The 20917-nt window shown below is 46.7% G+C and overlaps 1 protein-coding gene across 1 annotated transcript in view; it reads left to right on the top strand.

The window, feature by feature from the left end:
* Positions 1-20519, top strand: part of LSM5 (LSM5 homolog, U6 small nuclear RNA and mRNA degradation associated) — a 34026-nt gene extending 13507 nt beyond the window's left edge. The window contains exons 4-5 of the mRNA XM_082258065.1: positions 6343-6415; positions 20344-20519. Of these exons, the coding sequence (XP_082114191.1) occupies positions 6343-6415; positions 20344-20376 (106 nt within the window). The 3' untranslated portion in view covers positions 20377-20519. The remainder of the gene's footprint in view (positions 1-6342; positions 6416-20343) is intronic.
* Positions 20520-20917: the final 398 nt, after the last annotated feature.

Genomic DNA, 20917 nt, shown 5'->3' on the forward strand with positions numbered 1-20917 from the left:
CACCAAGCGGTATATGCGGCAGGGCCGCTCTGCGGCCTCGCTGGATGTACCGTGAACCGGAAGACGCGGTGCGTCACTTCCGGCGGCGGTGACGTCATCGCTGTGCGCCGGAGGTCACGGTTCCGGCCTCCAGGCGCAGAGAGGAAGGGGAGGGCCGGAGCCGGTGTAAAAAGAAGAGGAAGCCTGCACAGCATGCCGGATGCAGTGCGGATCCCACGAACAAGGCGATGGAGGTTCCACACACCGCAGGGGAGACGAACACCGGCTCAGCACAGGTAGGCTGGCACTTGCCAGTATCCTTCTCCTGTGAACAGTATGCAGCATAGTGGTGGTGGAAGGGGTGAAGCACTGAAGAGTCCTTATAGGACTTGTCAGTGTAACAGGGAGGCACAGAGAGGGTTTTTTGTTTTCCAAAAATATTTTTTTTTTTTTTTCTCTCTTTGTGTGGTCACAAGTAAAGATTATTTGCCTATGTACCCCTTTCTTAGAAGGAACCCTCTAAAGGAACTTCTAAGACTGAAAAGAAAAAATGCCCCTCCTGTGCCACCAGGCTTTCCTCCAACTACTCAAAGACCCTATGCCCAGCATGCATCTCGGCCATATTGAAAGCTGAGGAGGATTCACCTTTCTCAAAATTTCTCTCCTCCTTTAAGGACGAGGTACATTCTACCTTTGCGTCCTTCAGGAAATTAATCGCAGAGGTGCAAGTACCCACCACTACTCCACCAGGCCCCTCCTCCCCGCCTACTCCCGTAGCCTCAGGTTCAGGGGAACCAGTACTGAGCAGGGAAGACCCCTCGAGGGTCATGGACCCAAACTCCTCCCAGTCAGATTCTGGACAGGAAGAAGGACAGGGGGAGGCCGTCAAACCCACCGGATACAAACTCTCCATAGAGGAGGTCCAGGATCTTCTGGGGGCCATTTATGAGACCCTGGAAATAAAGGAAGAGGAGGCCCCCTTATCTAGACACGATAAGATGTATCAAGCCCTGAACAAAAAGAAGGCTAGAGTATTCCCGGTACATAAACTTATGACGGATTTGGTACTCAAAGAGTGGTCAGAACCTGAAAAGAGACCATTCTTTTCAGGTTCCTTAAAAAGAAGATTCCCTTTTGATGACAATGAGGAATCAGTGTGGAACCAGGCGCCAAAGTTAGACGCCCCCCTGGCTAAAGTGTCCAAACATTCGGACTTGGCCTTTGAAGACATGGGACACCTAGGGGACCCCATGGACAAACGGAACGATATCATCTTAAAACGTTCATGGGATACGGCTATGGCCAATTTAAGGCCCGCGTTAGCTACAACTTGTGTAGCAAGGAACTTTGAGTTCTGGCTCAAGCAACTACAGGAACACCTGACGGCAGGTACCCCAAGAGAAGAGGTACTAAAGTCCTTCCCTATGCTCTTTAAGGCAGTAGGCTTTATTTCGGATGCCTCAACAGAAGCAGTAAAATTGTCAGCCAGGTCAGCGGCGCTTTCCGTCTCAGCCAGAAGAGCATTATGGCTCAAAACCTGGTCCGGAGACACAGCATCAAAACTGCGATTATGCAGTGTCCCATTTTCGGGAAAATTCCTCTTTGGCACAAAATTGGATGAAGCCTTAGAACGGACGGCGGACAGAAAGAAAACCTTCCCGTTCAAAAAGAGGACCTTTCAAAGGAAGACTTTTCGTCCCTATAGGGGACAAGCCAGGGAAGACCGAGGTCAAACGGATACAGGAAGGCCGAAGAAGCACTGGACGGGCCAGAAGGGGAAATCAAGGGCAAATGTGCTCTTTAACCCTCCTGGCCAAAATCCCAAGACCCAGTGACGCTGGAGGCCAGGTGGGAGGAAGATTGGAGAGATTCCTCCCCCAATGGCAAAAACTAACCTCCAACAATTTTGTCAGGGGAGTCATCGAGAGGGGTTATGCCTTGGAATTCGGCAGAAAACCCCCCTCAAGATTGACAATTACCAATCTACCAAGGGACCCGGCAAAAGCACAGGCTCTGCCACTGCTTATAGGCGAGATGGTGGATCAAAGGGTCCTAGTTCCCGTACCAAAACGAGAGGAAGGAAAGGGTTTCTATTCGCATGTGTTTCTAGTACAGAAACCCTCAGGAAAATTCCGATTGATAATGAATCTGAAACCTTTGAACACCGCCATAAGGTACAAAAAATTCCGCATGGAGTCAATTTACTCTATAAGGAATTTGCTCCAAAAAGATTGTTTAATGGCAACTATGGACCTAAAAGATGCTTATCTACACATCCCCATAAGGGAGGGATCCCAGAAACATCTGCGCATAGCAATAAAGATCGGGGAAAGGATCCATCATTTCCAGAGCAGAGCACTTCCGTTCGGACTCTCGTCATCGCCGAGAATTTTCTCGAAGATCCTAGCAGAGGCTCTGGCTCCCCTGAGACTCAGAGCCATAAATATAATCCCGTATCTAGACGATCTGCTGTTCATGGCTCCCACCAAAGAAAAATTGGTCGCGGATCTAATAGTGGCTCAGGAATGGCTTACCCGTCTAGGATGGATAATCAACACCCAAAAGTCAAACCTCATACCGTCACAGGAGATAGTGTTCCTAGGATATATCATCCGCTCAAGAGAACAAACGATGATACTTCCAGAGGAGAAAATAAGACGCATAGATCAAAGAACAGCAGAACTACAGACCAACCTTCCAAAATCAATAAGACAAATTATGTCGGTACTTGGGCTTATGACGTCTTCTATCCCAGCAGTCGGGTGGGCCAGATTCCATCAGAGACCACTACAAGCTTTCCTCCTACAGAACCTCGGGAACAGAGATCTAGAAGACGAGGTCCTTATCCCAGCAGGAGTAAAACGGGAACTATGGTGGTGGAGGAACCACAACAACCTACACAAGGGACTGCCATGGACAGTTCAGATTTCATGCATCCTAACAACAGATGCCAGCAGCTGGGGATGGGGAGCCCATCTAGGGAATCAATGGACACAGGGAGCCTGGTCCTTTTCAGAAGGACACAGTTCATCCAATTGCAGGGAACTGAAGGCCATAGAGAAGGGAATTGCAGCCTTCCAGGAGCAACTCAGGGGCCAACACGTACAAGTGAGGTCAGACAACATAACATCCGTGGCATACCTAAACAAGCAGGGAGGAACCAGAAGTCCCACCTTAATGAGGGTAGCACAGGGAATCCTTCGCTGGGCAGAGCAGAATTTGAAGTCCCTCTCAGCAGTGCACCTCAAGGGTACTCAGAACAACCTTGCAGACTTTCTGAGCAGACAACTGATCTCACAAGAGGAGTGGTCCTTAGACCCTGGAGTCTTCTCACAGATAACATCCAGATGGGGTTATCCGGAGATAGACTTATTCGCCAACAAAGCGAACACCAAACTGCCAGATTTTTGCTCGCTCAATCCTCGAGATCAGCCGATGGCAGTAGATGCGTTTCAGACCGCATGGACTTTCAGACTATGCTATACCTTCCCCCCTCTTTTTCTAATCCCAAGGGTCCTAGCAAAATTCAGGAGAGAACACACTACGTTAATCCTGATTGCGCCATTCTGGCCGAAGAGGGCTTGGTTTTCACTGCTACTATCCCTGACGGATCAACAACCATGGATGTTACCCGTCAACCAGAACCTGCTGTCGCAGGGACCAGTACTTCATCCCAGGCCAGCCATGCTAAACTTGGCAGCCTGGTATCTGAATCAGACATCTTAAGATTAAAAGGGCTCTCGGACAAGGTGATCAAGACCTTGCTACAGAGCCGAAAGCCAGTCACAAGAGCTATTTACCAGAAAGTCTGGAAGAGGTTTAACTTGTGGTTGGCACAATCCAAAAAAGGAGAGTCTGACTCGCCTACAATTCTGGAATTTCTACAGGAAGGTATCGACAAGGGCCTGTCCTTAAGCACTATTAAGGTACAGATTGCTGCCCTATCAGTTTATTTACAAACTTCCTTACAACAGGATCCCCTCATTAGCAGATTCTGCAAAGCAATTGCTAGACTTAGACCAGTACCTTGTCGTAAATTTCCGACTTGGGACTTATCTATCGTATTAAGGGCGCTGATTAAGGAACCCTTTGAGCCATTATCAGAGGCTTCCTTAAGAGCGATTACCCTGAAGACAGTTTTTCTTATCGCTATAACCTCCGCTCGCAGAGTTAGCGAACTACAGGCCCTTTCTGTTAGAGAACCCTTCATACAGATTTTGGAGGATAGGGTCATACTCAGGACCGACCAAACGTTTATACCCAAGGTCGCCTCTACCTTTCACAGAAGCCAGGACATAACACTACCCTCCTTCTGCAATAGGCCATCCAATGACAAGGAAGAACAACTGCACCATTTGGATGTCAGAAGGTGCCTTATTGCCTACTTAGAAGCCACAAAGGGCTTCAGAACATCTGAGTCCCTGTTTATCCTGTTCTCAGGAAAACGCAAGGGGAAGCAGGCTTCAAAGGGGACCATAGCCAGATGGATCAAGATAGCTATCTCAGAGGGATACAAAATCTTGCACCTAGACCCGCCAGAGGGACTCAAGGCACACTCCACAAGGGCATTAGCCACATCTTGGGCAGAAAGAGCCGGTGCTACCCCTGAGCAGATTTGCAAGGCCGCAACGTGGTCAAGCATGTCAACATTCGTCCGACACTACCGTCTGGATGTTTTGGGTAGTCAGGATCAGGTGTTTGGAAGGAAAGTCCTCCAAGCAGTGGTCCCCCCCTAAAAAAGGAACTGGGTGAGTACTTGTTAATCCTCTCAAGGGCTGTCCTGGAAGACGACTGGGGAAAAACCAGAGTTAGAACTTACCGGTAACTCTGTTTCCAGGAGTCTTCCAGGACAGCAGGTTCCCACCCTCTCTTATACATTGATAAAAGAAATTAATGTAATGTTCCATATTATGCTTTAACTGTTTTTCAGCTCTGTCCTTCGGTTCTTGGATAAAACTGACCAGGTGCCTGAGGGACCGCCTTTTAAGAGCTGATGGCAATGTGTTTCCGGTCTGGTAGGAGGAGCTCCATCTCTCAAGGGCTGTCCTGGAAGACTCCTGGAAACAGAGTTACCGGTAAGTTCTAACTCTGGTTTTTTTTTTTTTTTTTTTTTTTTTTTTTAGGGCTGATGCCAATTTTCTGGCTTCCCTTCAGGCTGATAGGTGCCGATATTCTGCACATTTAAATTTTTTTTTTTTTTTTTGCTGTCACAAGGAATGTAAACATCCCTTGTGACAGGAATTGGCAGTGACAGGTACTCTTTATGGAGGGACCTGGGATCTTAAAGACCCCAAACCCCTCCTCTGCACTTAAAAAAAAAAATGTGGCGCCTTTAGGGCTCTAGTAACCCAAAGTGATGTAATGACATCGATTCCGGGCTACTATGTTGGAGACCCAGCTTTGTTCGGGTCTTCGACCTGCTGGCGGCTCGGGCTTCCTGCTGGGACAGGAGACCCGGGCAGAGCAACGGGAGGGGCGGGTGGTACGTACCCTCCCTGCTCCTTGTAATAACAACCGAGCAGCTGCTTAGCTGCATTGGTTATTACAATAAAGCCGACCGTCGCCTCTATTAAAAAAAAAAAAAAAACTGTACCGGATGATGTCTGTAGTTGCAGGCATCACTTCGGTACAGCCACTTGAAGCAATATCGGCAAGTTTATGACCGATACTTCAAAAAAAGTGAATATCGGCCTCGATAATCGGTCGATCTCTAGTGTGTATGTACTGTATGTGGGGTGTGTTTTTTTATTTTTTTGGTTTTTAATCTCACGCTGCCAGTCTTGAAGGGCATAGACGTGTAAAAATTATGATCAAATGTTATTTGAAATCTCGTCTCCCGGGAAGAGAAAAAAAAAAAAAAACAGCTTTTTATTGACGTGTGGCTTTTTTAGTCTGTGTGCTTGCAAAAGAGATCTTCCTTCTAGAATTATCACACAAAATCAGCCTCACTCTTTTTTTTTTGGAAAGAACAATCGCTTTTGGCTGCACCATACGTTGAGGGGACTGGGTCACCCTGCTGCATCTCCCTTTTAGCTTTACCTGCTGTCTAAAATAGTTGGCTGGCTTAATCCTACTGTGGCCACATGACAGCAGTGAAAGGGAAGTTCAGGGCTCATGGCTGACCTAGGGTGCATCACAGAAGAAGTGATTTAAGCTGTGATTACTCTGCTTTGGTGCAAGGTAGAGGGAAATTCTTTGTGCAGACTAGAATCCCCAGAAATGAGATGGGGAACAAGATATGATTTGAGCCTTGAAATTAGCTTAAAGGCAAACCTTGCAATAATCTGAGTGTGTATTCACTGAAGGGGCATTATACTTGTTTGTTTAATGTGATGTTTTTTTTTTTTTCTTTTCACTTTTAAGTGAGATCACACCTGAGGGAAGACGAATTACAAAACTTGATCAAATTTTGCTAAATGGAAACAATATAACCATGGTAAGTTACCAAACTACTATGTGTAGTTTCATAAATAATGTGGCACGGTCTCCAAGCTTTTCCCGTGGTATTTAAAATCCTACTTTGAAAGCATATCCAACAACTGCATAATGGCACAACAGCCTGCTTGACACATTACTTTAGTACAAAAAATATCAGTTCCTCTACTTTTTTGTAATATATATTTGTGTGTATGTATGTATGTATATTTCTCTTACGTCCTTTGATAGACGCAGCTCTTAATGCTTCTTCACTAATGGGTTATGTGCCATCTACAGGAGTAGACTAGGCAGTGAAAAGTTTTCCCTTGACAGGCCTATAGGGGCTGTCCCTTACGACATAATCCCAGAAACACTGCTCTCAAATCAGTTTCTTGCTGTCTAGTTAAGGAGTAGGACCTAGGTTTCCTGCTGGGACTCTGGTCTGTTTTTTTTTTCTTTTAAAAATGTTTATTTCTCTTTACTCACTATCGCTAGCTAGTGTCAGGGGAATCCTCCTGGTGAACTACAAGCGACAGCAGGCTGAGGTTTCGCACTGGATAATCTAGATCCTTATGGTCTCCCATCCTGGCCAACGAGCGTTAGCAGGTTGTGGTCCGCCCAGGCCTCAACACGACAGAGCACTGGTGGATGAGGACGAGCCTGCAAGCAGATGTCTCGCTGGGACGCATCGACCTGGATTGCCCTGAGTCGCAGCGTACCCCCCCTTGACTGGCAGCACCCCCACTCAGGGTGGGAGGTGAGCTGTTTCGGAGCGAAGCCCATCCGGTCCATGGTATGGTGAAAGATGCAACGCCCCCCATGTGTCTGTAGCAGACCTCTGTGGGGGAGAGATGTGGGCCCACTCCTGGGGATAACTGAGCTGTGTTTCTCTGAAAGATCCCCCAGGCCTATCAGGACAGGCCCTGCCCTCCCCGCTGGGGGCGTTATAGTCGGCATCTGACGCCTGGGGGGGGGGGGGGTGATTGTAGATGTTACCTTGTCCTGGGGGGTCCCTTTAGGTGGATTCCCGTGGTGGCCTCATCCCTGGGTTCCTGAGCGCTTGGTGCAATTTTTTGGCTGCCATTTTAGGTGTGGGCATAGGCCGCTCTGTGTAAGGGCAGTGGCCATTTTTCCTTAGCTTCCTATACCTTTTTTCTATTGGCACCATTTTTTTGTAGCCTGGGGCTACACAGGCCGTGTTTGGCCTATAGTGGTCAGGGTTCGTACGGTCATGAAAATCCTGGAAAAGTCATGGGATTTTGACATGACACTTTCCAGGACTGGAATAGTTATGGAAAATGAGTAAAACCCACTAAGTTTTGGAAAAGTCATGGAATTTTGTGCACCTATTTTATTTAGAAAATGTATTGTATTGTACTGTATTCTGTGGGAGCGGGGGGACAGTAAGTGGGACTATTTTCTCTGTTTCGGGTTTAGGCGGATTGATCCGCCGCAGCGCACTGCACAGCTGAAGCCTGATCACTGGTCTCTTCAATATGAATAGACCGTGACAGGCTAGGAACTCTGCGGCGGATTGATCTGCTGAAACTGAGAAGTGCACTTACTGTCCCGCTCCCAGGGGCGTACCAGCAGGCGGGGGAGGCGCGCGCGCTGGGGGATGTCAGCCGGGCCACTGGGATCGCCGCACTGGGTGGGGATGTCAGCCGGGCCACTGGGATCGCCGCACTGGGTGGGGATGTCAGCCGGGCCACTGGGATCGCCGCACTGGGTGGGGATGTCAGCCGGGCCACTGGGATCGCCGCACTGGGTGGGGATGTCAGCCGGGCCACAGGGATCGCCGCACTGGGTGGGGATGTCAGCCGGGCCACTGGGATCGCCGCGCTGGGTGAGGATGTCTGCCGGGCCACTCGGATCGCTGCACTGGGGAGGTGTCTGAAGGGCCGCCCGCATCGCCACACTGGGGGGGGGGTGTCTGAAGGGCCGCCCGCATCGCCGCACTGGGGGGGTGTCTGAAGGGCCGCCCGCATCGCCGCACTGGGAGGATGTCAGGCCGGTGTCCGCCGGGCTGCCCGCATCGCCGCACTGATGGGTGTCAGGCCGGTGTCCGCATCTCAGTGTGAAGAACTTCCTAGAAGGCAGCTGCAGGAAGAAGGTCAGTGCCTGAGGAGTCTCGTTTTGTGTGCTGGATGGGAGGGGGATGGGATGGGGCAGCTGCATAGAGATGAATTGAACTTTCCATATTTATTCCTCATGCCTCATGTCGCTGAATACTTGTTACTCCTCCCCTCAGAAGCTGCACTAGGAATATGGAAAGTTCAATTAATCTATATGCAGCTGCCCCATCCCCCTCCTATACAACTTCCTTTGCTGGCCCCCCTCAGTGCTCTTTAGCCTCCCTTCAGTGCTCGCCATCCCCCTGGTTTTCCCTGCTTCCACCCCCCTGCGCCTTCCAACGCCCCTGCAATGCTTTCCAAACCCCCCCCTTAATTCTCTCCATCCCCCCCCCCCCCCCTCTGTGCCATTCAGCTCCTCCAGTGCTCTCTGCTTCCCCTGTGCTCTCCGGCCTCCCTAGTGCTCTTCTATCATGTCCGCAGTTTTTGACCATCTCTTGCATCATTTCCGCAGTTCTTGACCATCTCTTGCATCATTTCCGCAGTCTCTGACCATCTCTTGTATCATGTCCGCAGTCTCTGACCATCTCTTGTATCATGTCCGCAGTCTCTGACCATCTCTTGTATCATGTCCGCAGTCTCTGACCATCTCTTGTATCATGTCCGCAGTCTCTGACCATCTCTTGTATCATGTCCGCAGTCTCTGACCATCTCTTGTATCATGTCCGCAGTCTCTGACCATCTCTTGTATCATGTCCGCAGTCTCTGACCATCTCTTGTATCATGTCCGCAGTCTCTGACCATCTCTTGTATCATGTCCGCAGTCTCTGACCATCTCTTGTATCATGTCCGCAGTCTCTGACCATCTCTTGTATCATGTCCGCAGTCTCTGACCATCTCTTGTATCATGTCCGCAGTCTCTGACCATCTCTTGTATCATGTCCGCAGTCTCTGACCATCTCTTGTATCATGTCCGCAGTCTCTGACCATCTCCTGTATCATGTCCACAGCCCCACACTTTTTTTCCCAGGACTTGACCCCTGAGTATAGACAAGAGTAAGTGCCAGATTTGTGCATCTGTGCCATCCATACCAGTCCACCTGCACCTCCATCATGACTGTGGCTTGGGTCTAAAGAGTAAGTGCTGCATTTTGTGCATCTGACTGTGCCATCCATACCAGTCCGGGAGCACCTCCATCATGACTGCCTAAACTGTAGCTTTTTCCCCATGTACACTACAAAGATTGTCATTTATTTTAGTAAAAAATATGCCTGGTGTGACATGGATTTTCTTCTTATTTAACATGTATACATAGAGATTTCATGAAACTTTAGGTCATGGAAAAGTCATGGAATTTTATTGGTAAAAATGTGTATGAACCCTGAGTGGTGATGTGTCACTTCCTGTCAGATGTTTCTCACTGCTGAAGACTGACTGCAGACCGGCTGCTTCTCGGGGGTGGTAATGTAAGAGTTTTTTTTGGTCCTTTGGGCATTCCCCAGGCACTCTTTGCTCCTGCTAACCTTTAAAGGGGGACTCCGGATATATCGCGGTGCAGACCGCGATCGGGATTTAAAGGGGCAGTACACTTTTTTTTTTTTTTTCCTTTATTGCAAAGTCCCAAGGTGAAAATTTCCCCTCTGATTTTTTTATTTTTTTTTTCTGTGCATCTCTCGTTTCTGTCTGCAGCCTTAAACTCTGGCGTCAAAGATTGACCTTGTGATGAAACAAGTAACTACCTTCTCAGTCTTCTGATTCTGAGCCTGATATGGTTGCCACGGACAATCCCATACCTCAGGCATCTCTGTCCTCAGTCTGATGGTGAGGAGGATGTGTCGTCCTTGACTGCAGAGCAGGAACGCGCTCTGGTGGAAGCACTGATTCCTTCAGTCAGGGAAACTTTGCAACTGGATGATGAGCCCACACAGTCAGGAAAGTGGGTGGTCTTTGGCTCCCGCAAAGCCCAGAAGCTGGCTCAGGTATATCCTTGTCCCGAGGACTTTTCACAATATTGTGAATGAGCAATGGCGGCGCATTAAACACGTGCTAGTGGTGCCCAAGCGCTTTCAGCATCATTACTCCTTCACTGACTCTGTTTCAAATTGTTGGACAGGGTGTAATCGTCCCGAGTCCTCAGCAGGACAGGTTTCAAGGTTTATATTCAAACCTGTTCATGGTGCCCAGAAAGGAGGACAAGGGTAAGTCCAATTCTGGACCTCAAATCGCTGAATCGCTTTGTGCGGTTGCAGAAGTTTCGGATGGAATCCATTCGGTCGGTGGTGGCATCTCTTAATCAAGGGGATTTTCTGGCCTCCATTGTTTTGAAGGACTCGTATCTGCACGTCCCTATCTACGAGGGTCATCAGCAGTATCTCAGTTTCGCAGTGGCTGAGGAGCACTTTCAATTTTTGGCATTACTCTTTTTGGTCTATCTTCCGCTCCTAGAGTCTTCACCAAGGTTTTGGCCCCGATGCTGGCTTTGCTATGCAGAAAGGGGATTGCGATCCTCGGGTATCTGGACCTGGCATTCACAGTTCAGACACTTCAGGAGTTTGGATGTACCATCAACTTTCAGAAGTCTGCGCTGACCCCGTCAGTGCGTCTGAATTACTTGGGCATGATCTTGGATTCCTTTCAGGCGAGGGTCTTTCTCCTCGAGGAAAGACTCCAGACCTTGCAGGGTGAGATCAGGATGCTGATGGCTAACGATCTCTCCTCCCTGCGGACTTGGATGAGGTCCCTGGGACTGATGGTGTCTACCTTCGAGGCGGTCCCTTTTGCCCAATTTCACACAAGGCCTCTACAACCTGAGATTGTCAAGTGGAACAAAGAACTGCAGTCCTTGGACAGAATATGTCTAAACCGTCTCACGAGGTCAGAGCTCTCGTGGTGGCTTCTGTCTTCTGCTCTGAGCCAGGGCAGGTCCTTTCTGCTGCTGTTGTGGACGGTGGTAATCACTGATGCCAGCCTGTCGGGCTGGGGTGGAGTGCTGGACAATCTCTGTGTCCAGGGTGTGTGGTCAACAGAGGAATCGTCCTTGCCAATCAATGTCCTGGAGCTCAGGGTGATCAAACTCTGTGTTCGGGTGCAATGCGACAATGCCACGGCTGTGGCTTACATCAATCATCAGGGGGGCACCAAGAGTGTCCGGGCGGCCAGGGAAGTGGCCGAGACCCTGACTTGGCCCGAGGCACATGTTCAGGCTCTCTCCGCAGTTCACATTCTAGGTGTGGAGAATTGGCAGGTTCTGGATCACGGGGAATGACCCCTGCATCCGGAGGTTTTTCGCCTCCTGTGTGTCCGATGGGGAACTCCGGAGGTGGATCTGTTTGTGTCTCGTCTGAACAAAAAGGTAGAGCGGTTCATGGCCAGGGCTCGAGATCCTCTGGCCGACGCCACAGATGCGTCGATTGTGCCTCGGAGCCATCATCGGCTGAGTTATGCCTTTCCTCCGATTCAACTCGTGTCACGGTTCCTCCGCAGGTTGGCGGTGGAAAGGGTGCCGGTGATTCTGGTAGCCCCGGACTGGCCTCGACGGTCGCAGACCTGGTAAAGATGGTCGTCGAGCCTCCCTGGCAGCTGCCTTTGAAAGAGGATCTGCTGTCTCAAGGGCCCATCTTGCATCCTTATTTACGGTTGCTGGCTTTAATGGTGTGGCTGTTGAGGGACAGAGGTCTCTCTGATTTCTGTGATTCCTACCTTGTTGAGCGCTAGGAAGGCGACTTCCGGGAAGATTCATCATCACACTTGGAAGATGTATATTGCCAGGTGTGAATCGCAAATGTTGCATCCTTGCTTGTTTTCAGTGGCGAGGGTCTTGGCCTTCTTGCAGAAAGGGGTTGAGTACCGCTAGGCCTTAGGTACGAGAAACAGGTGTCGGCATTAGCCATTTACTTCCAACATCCCTTTGGCGACTTAATTCCTTGAGCCGCACCTTTTATTCAAGAGGTGCGTCAATTGGCTCCGCCGTGGGATCTGAATTTGGTTTTGTCCGTTCTTCAACGACCTCCCTTTTGTAAATATTTGGGAAATATCTCTGCACGTTGCCTCTTTCTGGGCCCTCAGTTGAACCGCACGCTGTCTTCCCACTTCCGGGTTCGCCGCGAGTCATACGGACAGACTCCGGGAACAGCCGCGAGGCACCCTAGTCTGCAAAGGGCACCAGTTCCATTTATTTATTTTACCCAGCGTTTTATTTACTTTCGTTTTTTTTTAATAATAAAGAGGAATTTTTTTAATAAAGAGGAATTTTTTAACTATCTACAATATGAGGAGCTTCTTTTCTTCCATATCCTGAGCATACGCAGATGCAAGCTGTGGACCCCCACATACCACCAGGGAACCGGAACCACCAAGCCTAAGCCTGTATCGATTCCTGCTGGCGTATGCCAACAGGAATCCACTTGATCTGGTAAGTGGGACATCTTACCATTTGACACCGAAGGTGAAGCGGAGGGTCACACCACTACTGCATATGTATATGTACCTGCACTGGCACTTACTATAGCTGCACAAAGGATTTAATTTGCACTATCTAATACCAGCACCATTGCACCACTGACTTTATGAACTCTCTATGTGATTTAATACATTTTTTGAGCACTTTAATGCTGTTTATTGCACTTTACCAATTAATAATTTATTATTGCACTATTCAATATTAGCACTATTGCATTACGGACTTTATGAACTTATTTTGTGATTTTTTAATGTTGGTCCCTTCTGCACGTTATTGATTGAGCATATTTATTTTTATTTTTACAATTGTGATATTTTTATACGGCACAAGGTAGTAATACCTCATTTTTCACTACAGGCACTGTTTTTATGGTAAAATATATTTAACATATGTGGTAGGATTTCCAGCCCTCCACTATAGGGTTTAGCGCAGTTTATTTTCCACATGCTTTCTCCCTAAGGTGGGTCTTCTTTCCACCTCAATGAAGATATTGTGTTACCCTCGCTCTGTGCTAAGCCCAAGCATCCCAAGGAATTTGCCTTGCATTCGTTGGGATGTGGTTCGGGCGATCAGGGTTTACCTGTCAGCCACAGTCTTTTCGGACATCTGATTTTTTTTTTGTCTTTCCTGAGGGATCTCGCAAGGGTTCAGCTGCGTCTTCTGCGACCATATCAAAATGGATCAGGAAGACTATTATTCAGGCCTATTCATTGAAGGGTCAGGTTCCTCCTTTCCCTGTGAGGGTGCATTTTCCTAGAGTGCTGAGTGCCTTGTGGGCTTTTCGCCATCAGGCTTCGGTTGCTCAGGTGTGTAAAGCAGCTACTTGGTCGTCTGTACACACTTTTTGTACACACTTTTACAAAATTCTATAAAGCTGACTTATTGGCATCCTCGGATCCCTCTTTTAGCCACAAGGTTTTGCAGGCTGCTGTTTGAAGAGACTTGTTTTTTTCTCCTAAAGGGGTTGAATTTTATTTTATTTTCTATTCATTTTTTTAGCTTTTTGTTGCCTAGTTGGTTACGTTTTTAGCCTTGGAAGTACGTTAGTTTTTGGTTGCGTTCTTCCCACCCCTCATGCCTACCCTTCTTTGGGACGTCCTATTAGTGAAGAAGCATTAAGAGCTGCGTCTGTCAAAGGACATAAATGAAAATTGGATTTTTGTAAGAACTTACCGTAAAATCCTTTTCTCTGAGTCCTTTGACAGACGCAGCTCCTGCCCCTCTTTTTTTGGGGTTGGTTGTGTCTTCTTTCACTGCTTGCTACGAAACCCCCTATGGGTGTGTCGAGTGAAAACTTTTCACTGCCTAGTCTAGTCCTGTAGATGGCGCATAACCCATTAGTGAAGAAGCATTAAGAGCTGAGTCTGTCAAAGGACAAAGGATTTTACGGTAAGTTCTTACAAAACTCCAATTTTATTTATTTTTTCCAAGAAAATTAAAGGAACACTTTGAAAACGCATCAGATCTCAATGGGGAAAAAAGATAATACTGGATATCTATACACTAATATGGACTGGGTAATGTGTTAGGAGCAATTGCATGCCACATTGTTTCATGAAAATTGAATTCAGCACTCTGTAGCTTGATGATTTTAAATTTAACCACTTGCCTACAGTGCACTTTCACCCCCTTCCTGCCCAGACCGATTTTCAGCTTTCAGCGCTCTCACACTTTGACTGAGAATTACTTTATTATTAGTCATGCAACACTGTACCCATACAAAAATTGTCCTTTTTTTCACACAAATAGAGCTTTCTTTTGATGGTATTTGATCAATACTGGGTTTTTTATTTTTTTGTGCTATAAATAAAAAAAGACTGAAAATATCGTGAAAAAAACGCATTTTTCTTTGTTTCTGTCATAAAATTTTGCAAATTAGTCCTTTTTCTTCACAAATTTTGGCCAAAATTTATACTGCTACTTATCTTTGGTAAAAATAACCCAAGTAAGTGTATATTATTTGGTCTTTGTGAAAGTTATAGAGTCCACAAGCTATGGTGCGAATCATTGAAAATTGATCACACCTGATGTACTGAAGGCCTATCTCATTTCTTGAGACACTAAAAGGTCAGGAAAGTACAAATACCCCCCAAATGACCCCTTTTTGGAAAGTAGACATTCCAAGGTATTTAATAAGGGGCATGGTGAGTTTTTTGAAGTTGTAATTTTTTCCCACAATGCTTTGCAAAATGATTTTTTTTTTTTTTCCAAATTGCCGTATTAACAGGTTATTTCTCTCACACAGCAAATGTATACTTGCAACTACACCCCAAAACACATTCTACTACTCCTCCTGAGTATGGCGATACCACATATGTGAGACTTTTTCACAGCCTGGCCACATACAGAGGCCTAACATCCAAGTAGCCGCGTCCGGCTTTCTAGGAGCATAAATTACACATATAATTTCCTGACAACCTATTGCACTTTTGAAGGCCCTGGAGCACCAGGACAATGGAAACCCCCATAAAATGACCCCATTTTGGAAAGCAAACAGCCCAACGTATAATTTTTGAGGCATAATGAGTCTTTTGAATATGTCATTTTTTTTTCCACAAGTTTTTGGAAAATGTGGAAAGAAAATGAAAACACATTTTTTTTTTTTTTTTTTTTTACACAAAGCTGTCCATTTATGCAATATTTCTAACCCATAGCATGTACATAGCAAAAATTGCACCCCAAAATACATTCTGCTATTCCTCCTGAGTATGGCGATACCACATGTGTAACACTTTTTCACAGCCTGGCCACATACATAGGCCTAACATCCAAGTAGCGCTTTACACAAAGTTGTCCATTTATCCACTTTAAGACTGGGCCTATTTTTGACACTTGGTGTTTACAAGCTAAAATCGTTTTTTTTGCTAGAAAACTACTTGGAACCCCCAAACATTATATATATTTTTTTTTTTTTTAGCAGAGACCCTAGAGAATAAAATGGAGATCGTTGCAATATTTTTATCACACCATATTTGCGCAGCAGTCTTCCAAATGCGATTTTTTTTTTTTTTTTTTTCTTCTTTTTTTTTTGAAAAAAATTCACTTTTTTGAACAAAAAAATAGGAAAGCAGTAAATTTTTTTCCATAATGTGAAAGATAATGTTACACCGAGTAATTAGATACCCAACATGTCATGCTTCAAAATTGCGCATGCTCACAGAATGGCGCCAAACATTGCTACTTAAAAATCCCCATAGGCAACATTTTAAAAATTTCTGCAGGTTACTATCTTAGAGTTACAGAGGAGGTCTAGGGCTCAAATTATTGCTCTTGCTCCAACGATCGCGGCGATACCTCACATGTATGGTTTGAACACCGTTTACATATGTGGGCGGGACTTGCGTTTGCTTCTGCGCGCGAGGACAGGGCGCTTTAATTTTTCTTTTTTTTTCTATTTTTTATTTATTATTTTTTTATTTTTACAGTTTAAAAAAAAAAATGTTTTGATCATTTTTATTCCTATTACAAGGAATGTAAACATCCCTTGTAATAGAAATAGGCATGACAGGTCCTCTTTATTGTAAGATCTGGGGTCAAAAAGACCTCACAACTACACTAAAAAAAAAAAAAAAAAAATTGTTGAAAGAGGGGAAAAAAAAAAAGAAAAAAAAAAGCGGCCCTTTAAACCGGTTGCTAGGCAACGTCTTTTGACGTAGCTCCGGTCCTCCAAGACCATAGAGTTGAGTGAGGGCCATCTTGCCCTCACTCGACTTCCTGTCTCTGAGGATCCGGGGCCGGATAGTTTTCCCCGCTGCCGGCGGGTCCAGTAAGCTGGGAAAACGTCTGGGACGCGGCAGGAGGGGGGGAGGGGCACCTCTTTCCCTGCACCATAAGGGTAATTCCGCGGCGAATCCGCCACTGGGACCACCCTTATCTGAAAGCCGACCGCCCGCCGTTTCAAAAAATACCGAGGTTATGGGGGCTATCTGCTGCCATAACCCCAGCATTTAGCTTTTAATGGCCGACGCATATAGTCGTTAGGCGGTCAGTAAGTGATTGCATGTATATGGCAAACAGGTGACGATGACTGATGGGGTGACAGGTGACGATGACTGATGGGGTGACAGGTGACGGTGACTGATGGGGTGACAGGTGACGGTGACTGATGGGGTGACAGGTGACGGTGACTGATGGGGTGACAGGTGACGGTGACTGATGGGGTGACAGGTGACGACGACTGATGGGGTGACAGGTGACGACTGATGGGGTGACAGGTGACGATGACTGATGGGGTGACAGGTGATGATTGAGGTGACAGGTGACGATGATTGATGAGGTGACAAGTGAGGATGATTGATGGGGTGACAGATGACAATCACTGACGGGGTGACATGTGACGATTGATGGGGTGACAAATGACTGATGGGGTGACAGGTGACGACTGATGGGCGATGGTCACTGATGGGTGACAGGTGACGGGCGATGGTGCACGGCGGTACTGATGGCAGTCTCTGGTGACCGGTGAACTTTAGGCTACGTTCACATGTGAGCGTAGCGATCGCGGGCAGAATCACTGTGATCCAGAAATCATTGCAAAATGCGGGACGCCTGTGCGTTGCCCGTTTTTTGCAATAGCACCCCAAACGCTGTGCGATGTTGCTGCGATTTCCGCCTGCCGAATCAAGGTAACATCACGCAAACAACGCATGAGGCCCCAAAGAAACTCTTGTACCTTTTTTGGGCATCATGCGCGATGTTACCGCGATTCGGCAGGCGGAAATGGCGGCAACATCGCACAGTGTTTGGGGTGCTATTTGCAATGATTTCCGGATCGCGGGCAGAATCACCGCGCTCACATGTGAACGTTATGGATTTAAATTTCTGGGCACTGATGAGGTGACTGTTGGGTGACAGGTGACATTGGGGGGGGGGCTGAGGACTGTGTGGGGACCTTTATTGGTGTGATTTTTACTTTTACAGGTGTACAGAGCAGTAACTCACTATTTCTAGCTCTGTATGAGGGGAGAAGAGCTAGTAACAGTGAGTTACTGCTCTTTGTTTACATTTTGTGATCGGCTGTGAATGGATTCACAGCCGATCACATAGTAAACAGTCACTGTCAGTGACTGTTTACTACTGCCGGTGACAGCTGTGTTCCTACGGAACACAGCGCCACCGACATGACCGCGCTGCGCGCTCCCGATCGCGCATGCGCGGTCATCTCCCGGGCGCCTCCATTGTGATCGGCTGTTTCATTGGAACACAGCCGATCACATGGGAAACAGCCATGCCGCGATCGCGCGCCTGCCCTGCATTTCCTGGGTCACGTCATATGACGTCCGCCCAGGATAATAGCCGCACCGTCCTGCCGTCATATGACGGCGGGCGGGCGGTAAGTGGTTAAAGACACCCAAAAATCAAAGTGGAAAAAAGTGATGCAGCAGGTTAGTCCATTTTGCTGAAATTTCATTTCAGCAACTCAAAATGGTACTCAGTAGTTTGTGTATTGCCCCCACATGCTTGTATGCATGCCTGATGGCATCGGAAATGCTCCTAATGAGACGGCAGATGGTGTCCCTGGGGTATTTCCTCTCAGATCTGGACTAGGGCATCACGGAGCTCCTGAATAGACTGAGGTGCAACCTGGCGGTGACGGATGGACAGAAACCTAATGTCCCAGAGGTGTTCTATTGGATTTAAGTCAGGCGAGCGTGGGGGCCGCTGAATGTTATCAGTTCCTTCATCCTCCAGGAACTGGCTGCATACTCTCGCCACATCAGCCGGGGCATTATTGTGCACCAGAAGTAACCCAGGACCCACTGCATCAGCGTAGGGTCTGACAATGGGTCCAAGGATTTCATCCTGATACCTAATGGCAGTTAGGGTGCCATTGTCTTGCCTGTAGAGGTCTGTGTGTCCCTTCATGGATATGTCTTCCCCAGACCATCACTGACCCACCACCAACCGGACATGCTGAACTATGTTACAGGGGGCATAACGTTCTGCAGACACTTTCACGTCTGTCATCTGTGAAAAGCACAGAGTGCCAGTGGCGGACCTGCCAATTCTGGTGTTCAGTGGCAAATGCCATTTGAGCTCCACGGTGCTGGATAGTGAGCACAGGGCCCACTAGAGGACATTGGGCCCTCAGGCCACCCTTCATGAAGTCTGTTTGGTTAGAGACATTCATACAAGTGGCCTGCTGGAGGTCATTTTGTAGGGCTCTGGCAGTGCTCATTCTGTTCCTCCTTGCACAAAGGAGTAGATACCGGTCCTGCTGATGGGTTATAGACTACCTTCGGCCCTGTCCAGCTCTCCTAGAGTAACTGCCTGTCACCTGGAATCTCCTCCATGCTCTTGAGACTGTGCTGGGAGACACGGCAAACCTTCTGGCAGTGGCCTGTATTAATGTGCCATGCTGGAGGAGGTGGACTGCCTGTGCAACCTCTATAGGGTCCAGGTATCGCCTCATGCTACCAGTAGTGACACTGACCCTAGCCAAATGCAAAGCTAGTAAAAAAAACAGTCAGAAAAGATGCATAGGGGGAAAAAAAAAAAACCATTCCTGTTTTGGAGGTTGTCTCCTTGTTGCCCATCTAGTGCACCTGTTAACACCAAAGCAGCTGAAATGAGTAACAACCCCCTCTGCTACTTTACTGACCAGATCACTATCCCAGGAGTTTATTTGACTTGATGCTATCTATACTCCCTGATTTAAAAAGTGTTCCTTCAATTTTTTTTGTGTGTGTATATGTGTGTGTATATATATATATATATATATATATATATATATATATATATATATATATATATATATATATATATATATATATATATAGCGGCACAGTGGTTAGCACTTTCACCTAGCAGCAAGAGGGTCACTGGTTCGAATCCCAGCCACAACACTACCTGCCTGGAGTTTGCATGTTCTCCCTGTGCCTGCGTGGGTTTCCTTCGGGCATTCCGGTTTCCTCCCACACTCCAAAGACATGCTGGTAGGTTAATTGGATCCTGTATAAAAAAAAAAAAAATTGGCCCTACTGTGTGTGAGTTAGGGACCTTAGATTGTAAGCTCCTTGAGGGCAGGGACTGATGTAAATGCGCAATGTATATGTAAAGCACTGCGTAAATTGACAGCGCTATATAAGTACCTGAAATAAATAATAAAAATAAGTGTGTGTATGTATATGTGTGTATATATATATATATATATATATATAATGTGTATATCTCTCAACCAGAGAAGTTTGCACTAGTTGCAAATTGTTCAGTTTTGTTTAATCACTTCTACACATAAACATAATTGCACAATATAAGTATATGTAAGCACGAGAAGTGGTGGGGTTTATGAATGTCAAGGGCTGCACTCATTTATATGCAGTATCTTACAATTTTTAAGAAGATAAACTTTTCAAATATTTTTTTTCCAGATTGCACATTTTTGATATTTTTTGTTTTCTTTTTCTTCATCATAGCTTGTACCTGGAGGAGAAGGTCCTGAAGTATGAATGGGTTGTGAAGTTCAACAATCCATCACTTCCCAATCCTGTATATTACAGTGGAACTAGGTGCCCTGGCATCAGAAGAATGTGTATTATGGGCACAGAAGTGAAATCTCTTCACAGAGAGGGCTTATGAAAGAATTTAAAATGTGTCTAAAGGCAAAACTTTTTTTAATTTTGGATGAAGCAGGAAATGCCTACAAATACCAGTGCATGTGGTGGTTGTTATGTTTGTGGAAAATTAAGGGAAATCTCTCAGCTAGCAGATGCCCCCCCCCCCCCCCCCCACAAAAAAAAGTAGGAGGAATTTTCTATAAAGTGTGCTGAAGTCATTGCTGGGACCAAGTGTCTGTATTCGATTTTCCCTTTTTATCTTTGTTTTACCGACATCTCAAAATTTTTGACATTTTTCAATTTTTAGTCCCAGTGACAATGGTCACCTTGTGGGGACAGAGACAATAAAAGTCTGCCAGATTTTCTATTCCCCCCCCCCCCCCTCACCACTCTATCCAAAACTACAAAAAAAGTCTTGCTTTTAGATGCATTT

This window comes from Pelophylax lessonae (assembly GCF_965119305.1).
Source record: "Pelophylax lessonae genome assembly, chromosome: 5".
Taxonomy (NCBI): domain Eukaryota; kingdom Metazoa; phylum Chordata; class Amphibia; order Anura; family Ranidae; genus Pelophylax; species Pelophylax lessonae.